This window comes from Panthera onca, chromosome B1 (assembly GCF_046562875.1).
Source record: "Panthera onca isolate mPanOnc1 chromosome B1, mPanOnc1 haplotype 2, whole genome shotgun sequence".
In the NCBI taxonomy this organism is placed as follows: domain Eukaryota; kingdom Metazoa; phylum Chordata; class Mammalia; order Carnivora; family Felidae; genus Panthera; species Panthera onca.
In genome coordinates, this window is record NC_138342.1 from 136,293,247 (window position 1) to 136,308,131 (window position 14,885).

The 14,885-nt window shown below is 36.5% G+C and overlaps 1 protein-coding gene across 18 annotated transcripts in view; it reads left to right on the forward strand.

The window, feature by feature from the left end:
- The window catches only part of RAPGEF2 (Rap guanine nucleotide exchange factor 2), a 254,465-nt gene that overhangs the window by 159,737 nt on the left and 79,843 nt on the right, over positions 1-14,885 (forward strand). Inside the window, exon 1 of one of the 18 annotated variants that reach the window (XM_060653878.3) lies at positions 2,766-3,361. The exons of 13 other annotated variants lie outside the window; for them this stretch is intronic. In XM_060653878.3, the coding sequence (XP_060509861.3) occupies positions 3,308-3,361 (54 nt within the window). In that variant the 5' untranslated portion in view covers positions 2,766-3,307. Of the gene's footprint in view, positions 1-2,765; positions 3,362-3,886; positions 4,271-14,885 lie in introns of those variants that run through there. 4 more of the 18 variants (XM_081795582.1, XM_060653877.3, XM_060653879.3 and 1 more) reach the window with 4 other exon arrangements.

Here is a 14,885-nt window from a genome sequence, read left to right on the forward strand (position 1 = left end):
TGCTTTAAACATCCGTGTGGGTTTTTGTGTAGGGATAAGTAAATATCAAGGAGTGTGATTGCTGGATCACGTGATGAGTATGTTTAGTTTTGTAAGAAACCACCACACTATCTTCCAAAGTGGCTGTACAATTGTGCTTTCCTATTACCAACAAGTGAAGTTCCCATTGCTGCACATCCTCACCAGCATCCGGTGTTTGTCGTCCGTGTTGTGAATTCTGACCATTTTGAGAAGCAGGTGGTGGTATCTCACTGTTTTAATTGGCATTTCCCTGATGACAGAAGCTGTGGACATCTTTTCATGTGCTCAATTTTCCATTTGTGTATCTTCTTTGATGAGGTGGCTATTAATGGGTCCTCGGCCCACTCATCAAGTTTTGTCTCATTCTTGAGTTTTAAGAGTTCTTTGTATATTTTGAATAAGAGTTCTTTATCAGATGCATCTTTAGCAAATATTTACTCTCTATCCGTGGCTTGTCTTCTAACGTTGTCTTTTATGGAGCAGAGGTTCTTCATTTTAATGAATTCCAGCTTAGCAATTATTTCTTTCATGGATTGTATTTTGGTGTTACATCTAAAAAGATGTCACCATACCCAAGGTTATCTAGATTTTCTCCTGTTATTTTGTAGGAGTTTTATAATTTTGCCTTTTGCATTTAAGTCCGTGATAATTTTGAATTAATTTTTGTAAAGGGTATAAAGTCTTTGTGTAGATTTATTTATTGCATGTGGAAGTCCAATTGTCCCAGCACCCTTTGTTGAAGAGACTGTCTTTTCTGTATTCTATTGTTCTTGCTCCTTTGTCAAAGATCAGTGCCATTTATTTTTATTTATCCACTTTTTAATGTATGTTTATTTACTTATTTTAAGAGAGAGAGAGAGAGAGCAAGTGCACCAGCAACAGAGAGACAGACAGTGAGGGAGAGAGAGAATCCCAAGCAGGTTCCACACTGTCAGCACAGGGCTAGACAAGGGGCTCAATCTCAAGAACCGCAAGATCATGACCTGAACTGAAAACAAGAATCAGACACTCAACTGACTGAGCCACGCAGGTGCCCCTGTGACATTTACTTTTATAAATCATTCATTTGTTTATGTAGAAGGAATTTTGATAAGAATTAGTTACAAGATCATTATGGTCTTGCTAATGTCCATTCCTAGTCACCGAAGAGTTTATTCATTCAAAAAAAGTGAGAGCCTATGATGTGTACCGTGCTAGGTACTGCGAGTACAGGGACACAAGCAAACATGGTGCCAGCCATCATAGAGATGAGAGTGTCGCAGGGGAAGTGGACACTAACTACTTAAATAATTTCAGGATTAAATGTAAAATTAGAATGGTAATAAACATAGGGAAATGATGCACAGTACCATGATGACTTTGAAGGAATTTTAGCAGTATTTTTTAGGAGTGGACTAAGAATCAGTCAGGGAAGGGAGGGTGAAGGAATGCTCTAGGCAGAGGAAATAATGTGTAGAAAGGCCCCTTTGCTCTTCCAGGAAACAAGAGCAGCCCAGGTGATCTGGAAGGCATGAGCATGGCATAACTGTTAAAAACATAGAAATCTTGCATAGATAACTGTTAAAAACATAGACATCTTGTAATAAGAGTTTTAGTGTGTGTGTGCTGAGAGCAGTGGGAAGCCATTGATGTGTTTTAATTGAAAAAAAAGGACTCAATAGATTAGGTTGAAGTGACTGGATTTTAGTTTTTAAAAGATCTCAGGAGGAGTATGTTAAATGGATAAGGTGGGTGAGATTAAAATTGAATCCAGACAGTCCTTAATACAGAGACTTTTGCAATTTTTAAGGCAGAAGTAATGAGTGGGCAGAAATGAAGAGAAGTCTGAATTTGAGAAAGAGTAGAGAATTTAATTAATGGAATATTGTGATGGACTGGACATGGAGAAAGATGTTAAGGAGAACACATAGATGTATAAATTATATAATGGGACCATGATGGCCCTTCATTGAAAAAGTGCATGAGATGAAGAAATGATGGAAGCCAAAATAGGTTAACTCTTGAGAGATTTTAGTTGTGAAGTGTTGGGTATGAAGATGTTAGACTGCAGCCATGGGGAAATGTAGGATCTAAAGAAGCTTTCTGTTCTTTGTGTTGTTTTAGAGATGTGAGAGATCTGAACATATTTAAAAGCCAGTGTAGAGACTGGCTGGTTATGGGGGAGAGATTGAATATATGCGGGGGGAGGGGGGAAAGGGTAATGAATAATATAAGAAGTCTATGAAAAGGGTATACTGAAGATGGGCGGGAAGAATAGTCATGTGGAGGGAATGGTTGCTTTTAGATAATGAGGGGGAAAAATAAAAGAGAGTAGTATAGGTGCAGTGTTAAGGAGACAAGAAACATAAGTTAGTAAGCACTGACAATTCCAAAGTCAATTAATTGAAGTTGCTAGATTTTCCATCTCTGTTTTCTGTTAGGTTTACCAGTTATGGACAGATTGACTATGGGAAATTGACCAGTGCTTCAGATTTAAAATGTCCTTATTCTTTGTCAACTGTAATGCTGTCTTTTAAATAAATTGCTAACCCAGGTGAAATTAAGGTTTATGGTAGAATAACATATCCTCATTAAATTTAACCTCTCTACCTCTGAAAGTTTGAATTCTTTTATTTTTTTTTTAAATCGTGAGTGTGTTTATTTTGATATTATTTGCAATGTGCCATGTGCGTGCGCGCGCGCGTGTGTGTATAGGTGTTTGTGAAAATCACATCTTCTAAATTTACACAAACCTTGTTAAACGTGCATTTTGTAAATTTTTGATAAATGCTTCCTGTAGCACAGTGATATTTCAGGGTGGGAAGGAGGTCACATCCATTCTCTTATCTTCAGATTGGTGAAAAATCATATTTTAGTTCAAAGCTGTTCAAGTAAGTCCTTGCTCCGTTTTCCCACCCTGTCTTCAGTGATATTATTTGGAGTCAGCAATCAATGGATTCCATCCCTCTGAGACTTGCTTAACCTACAGCTGCTGATATAATACAGGCAAGAGCTTGCTACTTTATCTGAATTGTCCATCGCTACCTTAATGAGTGAAATGGTTAAGTAGAGGAGGGGGCGAGTCTTAAGGAATGTGTGTACCATTTGAGCTGAATATTTCAGTGTATGTAGAGAGAGGGAGGGTGAGAGAGAAATCCACTTACATCACTAGAACTGCATTGAGTGTGAGCCTTGCAGGTTAAGAGACAGACTACAGTGTCTTGCTTTCTGCAGGAAGCAGCAATGCCGTTTGTTTCCTAAGAGGAATTTTTTATTTAGAAAAGGAAGCTTTCTCTCTACCCAGGAAATGGCTTTCCTTGTGCGTTGCTATGCCAACTGCCTGCAGCCATGGTCCTCCAAAGTAAGCACAATAATGTAATTATATTGGTGTATTGCATTCAGACTCATGATTCTCGAGATTGTGTGTGTGCATGTGCTGTGTTTCTGTTAGTGACTCTTTTGCTAGCAGTCATGCTTGTGTTGAGTGTGAGGGACAGACATCATTAAATTAAATGTCCATCAGTGTCATGCTGCTAAGATTAATTGTGCAAACTTGGTTAGTGGAGTGGGACAGAGATCACTGGTCACCACTCTGTCAGCATCATTAGCAGCTAGGGAGGAGGTCCCGATTCACATGCTCTGCCCTGATTTTTTTCTTTCTTTCTTTTTCTTTTTTCTTTTTTCTTGGTTGGAGGGGTCCGTATGTGTGGTTGCAAATGAAACAAGAGTATTAACAATGCTTGGCTGAATGCTAGAGACTGGTTCTTCTAGCACCCTGACTAATATAATTCTGTATTAAGCCTTTTTGAGGAGAGTCTGTGTGCAGTCAGCCATTTTAGCTTTTTTTTTTTTTTTCTTCTTTTGCCTCTTGTTCTTCAATCTCAGAAATGATCTTGTTCTCTTGGAAGACTGAGAGCTGTATAAGGTTTCCTCAGTCTTGTCATAGCCTAAGATGGTTAGAGTTTCAATGTTATAAAAATGGAGACGAACACCGTTGTTCGGATTCCTTTTCTGGTCTACAAGTGTGAGGGGTTTTTTAAGCTTTACCAGTAGTGACACTTTAAGCTGCAGCTTCGTTTCCTCCTCCCTCTTCTTTTTTTTTTTTTTTTTTCCTTTTTCTTTTTTAATTTAATGCTGTAGAGAGTGACTTGCCATCCATGAGAGATTGGTACATGATGTGTAAATTCAGTTCAGCATATGTTTCTTCATTATGAAACCACTAGCAGTCCCAGCTAACCATGGAGTTATGGGCCAGCAGGAGAAACATTCAGTAAGTATCGCAAATGCTGCTTGTGCTTCGATAGCACATCCTAGAGAATTGCTTTAAAAATGGGAATTCTTGCTGCTTCTGTTCAGGGAAAACTGGTGTTTTAGAGGGTGTGATAGTCTGCTTGAGGGAGGGAGGGTAAGTTACGACCAGCTTGTTCTTCCAATTTTGTTGTGATTTTTTTTTTTTAATTTTTTAAACAAGACCAACAATTCATTTAAGGCAAAATATTGGACCGCCCGTTTTTATAGTCAGAAATTAGAGCTTGACAATTCAGCTTTAACTAATACTCGAAGAGTTTTTGAGAGATGTTTTTGTAGTTGAATTTAATGAGAGATTATGAAAGGGGTTATTGGGAACAGACATCTGTGGTAAGGAATTCACATGTAGGTTTGAGGAAGGGAGGGAGAGCTTTGGGTATTGATTTGGTAATGAAACGTTTGGTCAGTGGGACTCAGCTGACTTCTTAACATGCATTAATAGGTGATAAAAACAGAGGATAATTTTTTTTAATGCCACAAGTATTGCTTCTTTATAATTGATCCCATGAGTCAGCTATGCATTTGTCATGCTGAAATCCCACAGGCAGCTACTGCTGTTTGTGAGAAACACTCTTCTATGGTTAACACCAAGTCTGAGCCTCCTGTTTGAGGAATGTGAGTTCTCACAGTGCTACTTTTACATCACCGTGTTGGAAGTTTTCTGCCATCACACTAATTCATATGTTTTAGATCGATATATATTTTTTCAATTCCCCAAATGAAAACACATACATTTAGGCAGCTTATATAGTAATCTTAAGTATTTTTGAATTGCCTGTTTTTACACCTTAGCATGCAGCAGGTATTATATTAGGGTATAGGAATTATCTTTTGTGTACTCTAAGAAAGATAAGATGTTGAACTGCAAAAATAGAGATAAATCGCTGAAAATTTAAAATCTCTATAAATTTACAGAGAGGAGGCCATGAATTTAGAATATTTAGATACTTAGGTTTATGGTATAGTTTAATTTTGTTCATTATTATGAACAAAATTATTAGCTAAACCCAAGAGGTTTTCTTAGATGAAGTGAGTCTTAAGGCAGTATCTCACTTTCCCAAAGAACCACAGGATATTATTTTTTTTTAAGTTTATTTCTTTATTTTTAGAGAGAGAGAGAATAAGCAGGGGAGGAGGGGCAGAGAGAGAGGAAGAGAAGGAATCCCAAGCAGGCTCCACACTGTCAGCACAGAGCCCAATGCAGGGTTCAGTCTTACAAACCATGAGATCATGACCTGAGCTGAAATCGGGAGTCAGACGCTTAACTGACTGAGCCACCCAGGGGCCCAGAACCAGAGGATGTTCTTAGGGCAGTAGCTGTGTTAGAAGCATGTTATGATACTGTGCTTAGAGCCCAGCCCCTTCATAATGAGATCCTAATGGTGCCACATTAGTTAAAACTCTTTGGGTCAGATCCAGAAAAAGACCAGCCTTATACTTAATTTCACTAATAGGAAAGGTTATAGAGAAGTTCCACTGTAGTTTGATTTTATTAGCAGGACCTTTGAAATTAAGCTCTTCTGTAATCATGATTTTCCCACGTAAAAGAACATTACTTAAGACTACTTGAGGAGCCTCAGAAAAAAAGTTTAAACTTCAGATTCCTTGTCTACCTTTATCATATTATCCTTTCTCAAAATGAAGGGGGGGTATTTAATAATATAATTTTAATGAACAAAAAAAACTGTTAAAATTACTTACTGGTGGTGGTGGGGAAAGTATTACTAAATTTTTGACAACAAGAGCAGTTGGGACAGATAAATACCAGATAGTACCTAAGCTAGAGTACCTAGTACACTATTCTATAAGCATATTTGTTTCTTCACAAGTGCTTTGTGTGTGTATTTCACCGAAATTTGGGGTAATACTGTGACAGACATAACTCTAGCCATAAAATGGCCTCAAATGAAGCAATTTCTAAAAAACATGTGAATGGTATTTCCCATGATACTTTGACAAGCCTCAATACTAGAATTGGCCATCTCAGAGCATCATGTGCAGCAAAGCTGGCAGCCTGTGATGTCAAGATCTTGCTGTATACTTGTTGATGAGTTTGTTGGTTACTTAGACTTTGCTGTGTAATGAGCAGACCTTTAAGATTTTAATTATGTGCAAGGAGTTGAATAGGAGAACAATTACTCTGGCTGTCACATAATAGGTGACTCAGTAAACCTTTGAGCAAAAATTAGTGAGAATGCCCCTCTTTTGACCTATGAGGCTTTAGGAGAATGTCAGAGCTAATTTTAAATGAGTAAAATTTAGTAAATTCAACAATATTTCCATTTTTGCTTCTACAGAAGGTTGTGGCTTTGTAAGTGGCTTTGCTTCTTTGACAATAGAAGGGAGTCAGAAACCAAAAAGCGTTAAGTTGGGCACTTAAAAAAAAAAGCAAACTGTGATTGGGCACCAGTAGTAAACCCAGTTACTGTGCTTTGTCAGAATTTTTCAGATCTTACAGGCTTTTACTCTTTATTTCTGTCTAGCTCAGTGTATATCTCAGTTGTTGGCACATAGCAGGTGCACAGTAAATACTCTTGAATTTCTCATTTAAATGAATTTTTGGATTAACGAAGTTTCACTTAACCTGTTAAACTAGTAAATTTCATGTATTTTATTACATCTCCTCTCCTTGCCAGTTCTATATGGTCAGTTGATAACACTGGGATGAATACCTGTGTGTCCCTAAAAATGCATCCAGCACTGGGCTGTATTCTTATAGTCAGCTAGTGCTTTCATCCACTCTTAGGAGGAACCTTCTGGTTTTGTGAATTTTGAAAATAAAATACATTTTAAAAATGTATGATAAAACTGCATTTGCCAAAAGACTACTGTTGAACATTAGTTGCACGGATGGTTAGTAGATGTTACACGAAGAAAAGTTTTAATAAGCTCAATAAGTTGGGGAAAACCTTAGGATAACATTAAAGGTGTCATTACTCTGTTCACCAACTGTTTTTCAACCTGCCTGTCCCCTTTTTGTCTGCCTCAGGTTATCTAACGGGAACAGTACTCCTTAAGTGTTCTTTGGCCACTTCTGCACTATTAAGATGTCTTTGAAACTTTGCAAAGTTTTAAATGAGTTACTTAAAATAAATCAGCTCGATACTGTGAAACTGATAATCCCTTTTCCAGTTGTGCATTTCTCCCCAAATTACAGTATATATAGTGCACTGTACTTATAGTAAATGAAACCTCAGTCATGATTAAATAATAATTTTAAAAAGTGGTGTGCATAAGAAAATGCTTTACTTAAGTGTAGGGAATACATCACAATAGCTGTCATTTATTGAGTACTTACAGTATGACAGGCACTATATATTATCTGACTTAATTATTACAACTCTGTAAAGAAAGATGTATTATCACTGTTTTTTTTTTAGAGATAACAAAACTGAGGCTTAGCAAGATAAAAAATAATGTTTTCCAAGGACTAGTAAGTGGTGGAGCCATGATTGGAACCCAGGGTTGTCTGGTATCATAGCCCTGCTTTCACCACAAACATATAGCACTTCTCTGTGTGTAGCCAAATTTAGAGTACATTAGGTGTGCAGATTGTATAGTTACAGAGCTGATATTAATCAGTGGAGTACATAACTTGAAAGAAATGCTTGCTTTTCTCCTGCTCCTCTTTTTTCCTGTTGTGTGTGCCATCCCAAGCACTGTTAATAGAAAAGAGCAACAATATCGTGATCAAAATTATTGTATAAAACTTTTATACAGATAGTTTTACAAAGCTGTTTATTGCTATGTGCAATTTCGATGTTATCTTAAGACTTAAGGTGGGATGATCAGGAGTAGATGGTATTTATCTCAATTCCTTCTTTCCGCTTTTCTGTGTTTGGCCTTATCACACATGTACCTTTTTATTTTTGCTGCTTAACTCTTTATTTTTTATTTATTTTTTTTTAAATGTTTTTATTTATTTTTGAGACAGAGAGAGACAGAGCATGAGCAGGGGAGAGGCAGAGAGAGAGGAAGACACAGAATCCGAAGCAGGCTCCAGGCTCTGAGCTGTCAGCACAGAGCCTGGCGCGGGGCTTGAACTCATGGACTGTGAGATCGTGACCTGAGCCGAAGTCGGACGCTTAACTGACTGAGCCACCCAGGCGCCCCTGCTTAACTCTTTAAACATAAACTTGATGCCTCAGCTTCCTCTGTTGACTTTGTAACTTGTGACAGCCTGACCTTGGCCACTTGTGTTCCCTTGGAAGCGCTGAGTTCTTGCTGTTTCATCTTCCCTGTTTCTGCTTTAATGAAGTCTGCATCTGTCATGGAACCCAACTTAATTCATGATCACCTCTCTGAAGTCCATACTGGTCATGGCTCGTTTGTAGCCATAAATATAAATCTCATTATTTCATAAGCCTCTTAACCATGAAGGATATAATATAGCTTAAACATATGTCTAAATTCCTATTGGTCACTAAGTTCCTCTATAATCTATATTCTCTTCCTTATGAACATATTTTCCTCCAAGTATGTTTGTTTGTTTGTTTGTTTGTTTGTTTGTTTGTTTTTTAGGACAAGATGATCTGATTACAAGACACTTCAGGTTCATTCTTTTCCCATTTCTCAGTGTCCAGTGCTCTTTGCTTGACTTTCACTTGTTCTTTATCTCTTTATATTCATCTCTGGTTTCTCTGAATAATGATTAGTGGCTGCTGATATGTAATGTTTGATTTTATTTGTTCTTCTAACCAGTACTTGTAAATTCGGTTGGTATTTACAGTTAGATGAGAGACTATATCTTGATTGAATTCTCCCCCTTCCTTATACCGTGTATTAAGGATATGATTGGAATTCAGAATTGCTAAACTGTTAAGAGTACAGTATAGAGGGGCAAGTACAGTATAGAGGAGCACCTGGGTGGCTCAGTTGTGTGTCCAACTCTTGATTTTGGCTCAGGTCATGATCTCACAGTCGTGAAATTGAGTCCTGCATCAGGCTGTGCTGGGCATAGAACCTGCTTGGGATTCTCTCTCTCCCTCTCCCCCTCCCCTTCCCCTTCTCACTCGGTCGCTCTTTCTTAAAGGGGAAAAAAATACAGTATAGAGAAGGAAGAATAACAGGAAGGAAGTATAGGATGAAAGAATAACATGGGAGGGTCCGAGGCAAGAAGATGTAGAAGGATATGGGGAATCAAAAGGTTAAGAAAATCAGTGAGATCTTTGCTATTGGAATGAATCATATTAGGGAGTAGGTCAATACAGGTGATGGAGAAGAAGATGGTAGGATACCTAACAAATCATGAATAGAATTTGAAGATACAGCAAAGGAGTGTAGCCTCCTGTTCATCTCCACCCTCTAAGCACCTTCCCCATCTTTATAACTAGAAAAGATTTAAGAAGAGTCAATTTTTAAAAAATTGCTTTTATCCTACCATGACAATTTGACCTTGTCTGTAAATATTGGGTAGAGTATCTCTTTAATATAATTCAGTGCATTTTCCTTAGCAATATAGAAAATAGCACTAAGATTAATTATAGATGTTAGATTATGTGTCTTTTGGGTTAAAACTCCACCTTTTCTTTATCTGATTTTTTTTTTTTTTTTTGGTGTATTATGACAGATATATTTTCTGAGATGAAATAAACTTATTTCTTGGGGAGGTTTTTCACTGTGCTAGCTAGCAAAGAGGCCTGAGAGGAAGCAATATCCTATTGTTTTATTCAAGGACAAGGTCATCTTGCCTTGGATTTGGGCCAAGAAACCCTAGCAACAAATAATAGATCTTTTTACCCTGTTAGAAGTGAAGAAATCTATTTTAGAAACTTGCAGTGTATTGCATACACTACTTACACGTGTAAGACTGAAAAAAGCTCTGTCTCATTGTGAGATATATTAAAGAAAAATCCTTACTTTCAGTCAAAAGAAGAACCATACTTCCTACCTTTTAAATTTTCCTTACTTTCAAATATTGTTTAATGATCCATTTTAAAAGAGACTGTATAAAAATTAAATCAATTAAAATTAGTGAAAAGAGAATGTTTAAAATGCATCATTAGAAGCTCAGTTATTCTCCTTTAACTATTTAACCATAGTGAGATCACTAATCGTAGTTTTTCTTTCCCATTTGAAATAACATATTTTATGTGTTTAAAATATTGATACTTAATTTGCATCAGAATAAATGCTGTGTAAATTTGGTCATGTAGCTATAAATGTCCCTGAGATGAAACCTAAGATTTCTTTAGTCCATTTCTTTGATTTTAGGCCTGACAATACTCTGAAATATATTACTCAGGTAATCTAAGAATCCATCTAGAGTAAGCATTCAGTTTTCTTCATTTTCCTGTCCTTAATAATAATCATGTCAAAATTAATTTTTTAATGTTTATTTATTTTTGAGAGAGGGAGAGAATAGGCAGGGGAGGGGCGGAGAGAGGGACACTGAGGATCTGTGCTGCAGGGCTCGAACCCACAAACCACAAGATCATCACCCGAGCCAAAATCAGACACTTAACTGACTGAGTTACCCAGGTGCCCCTATTTTTATTTAACTTAAATTCCTGATGAAGTATGTTTCAGTGTTTATGTACTTAGTAAAAAGAAAACGAGTAACTTACTACTGTTATGTCTGTGGCAGTGTTTTGTAAACTTTGGAAAACTTTGCCTATTTAGATCAAATAACCATTTTATCATTATCCATATATTTTATTTGGATTATGGTTTGGATATGAGTTGTTTTTTTTTAAAGAGATTTTAAAAACAAAAGAACATGAGTATCTGAATGTATATAGAGATACACCTGTGCGTGTGTGTGTGTGTGTTTTAAATGAAAGTTTGTAAATGTGTCCTTCAGGGCTCTCTTAATTTCCTGTTCTAGATCTCCACTTTCACTGACCTCCTTATTTTTCTTCATCATGTAAAAATGAAGTTTATTTTTGAAGACCTGACATATACTTAGGATTATTTCCATTTATAGTATTAAAATGCCAGTGCTATTAGTACTGTCATAGGAGTTACACATGACTGGTTAAATATTGTGCCCAGTTTTTGGAAACATAGATAAGAAGCATGTCCAGATGCATATAAGAGAAGGTAAATACAGATTTATACTCTGAAGCACATGAAGAAATGATACAACAGCATACACTCACAAAAACAACATATCCCTCTATGTTGTGCATTATACAGGTGATCCCTTTTAAGCAATCAGTCCCTCTCCTTGCCCTTTCTGTTGGTATAGAAACACCCTTGCCACAAAGAACTCATCAGTTGTCAACCTCTGCCATTTCTTCTTATTAATTGAACCTGTAGCATAAGCCTCTTATGTTGTATTCTCTTTTCTCTCATATATAGTGTGTATATGATATATAATGATTGATTTTAATTGTACAGTCTATGTACAAGTTATTCACACAACTTACCAGTCAACCCCTTATCTGTGTTTCCTTTGTATGTTAAGTCACTATATAAATATTCCCCACGCACTTCAGATCTCTTCATTCCATATCAGTACACCAGATCACACTACATGTTAATTGTAAAGGCTGTTCTCAGAGACATCTGGTTAGTCATGTATTAACCTTACATTTGTTGATTGATAAAGTGATAGTTTAAAACACCTTTCAGGGGAGCCTGGGTAGCTCAGTCGGCCAAGCATCCAACTTTGGCTCAGGTCATGACCTCACGGTTCATGGGTTTGAGCCCCGCGTTGGGCTCTGTGCTGACAGCTCAGAGCCTGGGGCCTGCTTCAGATTCTGTGTCTCCCTCTCTGCCCATCCCCAACTCACATTCTGTCTGTCTGTCTGTCTGTCTCTCTTTCTCTCTCAAAAATAAACATTAAAAAAGATTTTTTTAACACCTTTCAGACTGAAGTACATATTCTTTTTTTGTGAACTCCAGAGAAGTACATTATTGGTTTATAAATTGACTTGGAATGATTATAAAATGAAATTCCCCCATATATATATATATATATATATATATATATATATATATATATATGTATATATATATATATGAATATTTCATGCATATGTATGTGTTTGTATAAATATAATTAACCCATAATCTCATTTCTAATTTAGGTATATAGATGAAGCTAGAATTTAGCATTCTGCCTGGTTTATTTTATGGGTAAAAGCTTTATTTATTTATTTATCTATTTATTTATTTTGAGAGAGAGTACGCATGAGTGGGGGAGGGGCACAGAGAGAGGGAGACGGAGAATCCCAAGCAGGCTCTGCACTGTCAGAGCAGAGCCCAAAGCAGGGCTCGATATCACAAACCATGGAATCATGACCTGAGTCAAAATCAAGAGTTGGATGCTTAACCAACTGAGCCACCCAGGCACCCTGGTGAAAACTAATTTTAATTAGAGAACTTAAAAATACAGGTTATTATGGGAGCACCTTATAATTATTTCCGATAGGTCAACTTCTTCATTAAGTTTAAGTGCTAGTACACAACTTCATGCGTTTCAAAATAAAGACAAGCATGGCTGTAAAAAGAAAAAAGCTATAGAATTGAAATCTTGTTTGCCTCTGTCCTCCTAGAGAAAAAGAATGGGTTCAGTAGATATTTCTACTCTCTGAACTATTTTGAGTAAATGAAAGCACTCTTTTTTTTTCCCCCTCAGTAATCAGGAAAAACGTGGAGTTAAGGGGGAATATTGTGACATGCAGTTTTCCTGGGTTTTATGGAACTGAGAAGTGTATAGCACTTTTACTATTAGTGAAAAAGAAGACTGCTTGGATGTCAATAAGGATTTAGAAAGATTCTATAGTCACTGGGCCATAGTGGTTGGGCTGGGTGGTAGGGGGCAGGGTGGCAGTTGGTGGGGAGGTTGGCAGAAGTTGAGTGATGAATGAATACAATTTACAACCAAGGTTTCCAGACACGGAGATGTGAAGGATGAGATTAGCTTTTTCTTTACGGCGAATTAATCTCATACTTACTTGTTTTCTTAAAATTACACTTTTTTTCATTGTAAATGGCAATTAAAAATATGCATTTTATATTTGTATTATATTCATGTATAAAGTTTCCTATTTCTTGTTTGAATTAATTACATTTGTGGAAATAATCAAATGTCAAAATTACACTACTTTAGAGATAACATTTACCTAAATATAAAAATAAAATTATTTTAGAAGAGATACCCTTTGAATAGGCAAACTAATTTTTGGTGCTTGTTTGCTTTGTGTTATGGTTATTCAGGTGGCAGTTTAATCTGTGCTTTGTCTGCATTATTTTTATGCATAATTTGTAATTTAAAAATTACATAGCTTATTTGGTCATTGAAGAAAAAAATAGAAAACACGTGAAGACAAGGACAAAAAGAATCACAGCTTCAGTACTCAGATCAAAACCGTAGTAACATTTTATTATTTTATTATTATTTTTTTTAATGTTTATTATTTTTGAGAGAGCGACAGAGCACGAGCAGGAGAGGGGACAGAGAAAGAGAGGGAGACAGAATCCGAAGTAGGCTCCAGGCTCTGAGCTGTCAGCACAGAGCCTGATGCGGGGCTCAAACCTATGAACTGCAAGATCATGACCTGAGCCAAAGTTGGATGCCTAACCGACTGAGCCACCCAGCTACCCCAAAACCATTAGTAATACTTCAATACATATCTTCTTATTGCAGACATGTTCATATTATACCATAGTATAAAATCTGGTAATAGCATTTGTTCTATATTTTCCTTCCCTTCAAAATATATGTAGAAAATATATTTAAGGACAACTGATTTAAGAGACACATTGTAACTATTATGAAGCTCTCATCATTAGTTGCTTTGTCTACTTTATAGTTTTAAAGTTTGCCATATATTAATATGTAAGATGTAGTATGAGGGAAAAGTTATTTACTTAAGAGCTTCTTTAGTTAGGGGCGCCTGGGTGGCTCTGTTGTTTAAGCGTCCAACTTCGGCTCAGGTCATGATCTCACACTTCGTGGGTTCAAGCCCCACATTGGGCTGTGTGCTGACAGCTCAGAGCCTGGAGCCTGTTTCGGATTCTGTGTCTCCCTCTCTCTCTGTCCCTCCCCTGCTTATACTGTCTCTGTCTCTCTCTCAAAAATAAATAAACATTAAAAAGAGAGAGAGCTTCTTTAGTGTTAGAATTCCATCCTAAATATGGAAGAGAAATATTTGTATTTTGATAAAGTATACTATATTCAAATCGTGCTTTTCTTAATGTTTATGAACAATTTTAAGGTATCGGAAGTCAATATTAAAATGTCAAAAGAAAAAAGTAAGTGAACTTTCAAATAGCTTAGCTAAAGAAAATATAAACACCCGTGACAGCGTTCCTGTCCTCTTCCCTTCCCACTATACATCATGTCATTTATTGCCGAAACTTTTTGTGTTCCTTTTAGTTGGGCATGTTCCCAGATTTCTTTACTCTTCATTATTCTGTTTGCTTATTGTCCCCCTGAAAAAAAATTAACAACTTTACATACATAAGATTTAAAGCCCATCTGTTGAAGAACAAACATCACAAAAGCTGACAATAGTGATATTAAATGAAAACTTAATTTTGCTCTAGAAAAATAGATATGGATAACTTAAATGCCACTCAGTGTTTTCTTAGAGAAAGATTACTTAAGCTCTATCTTTGGATAGAAG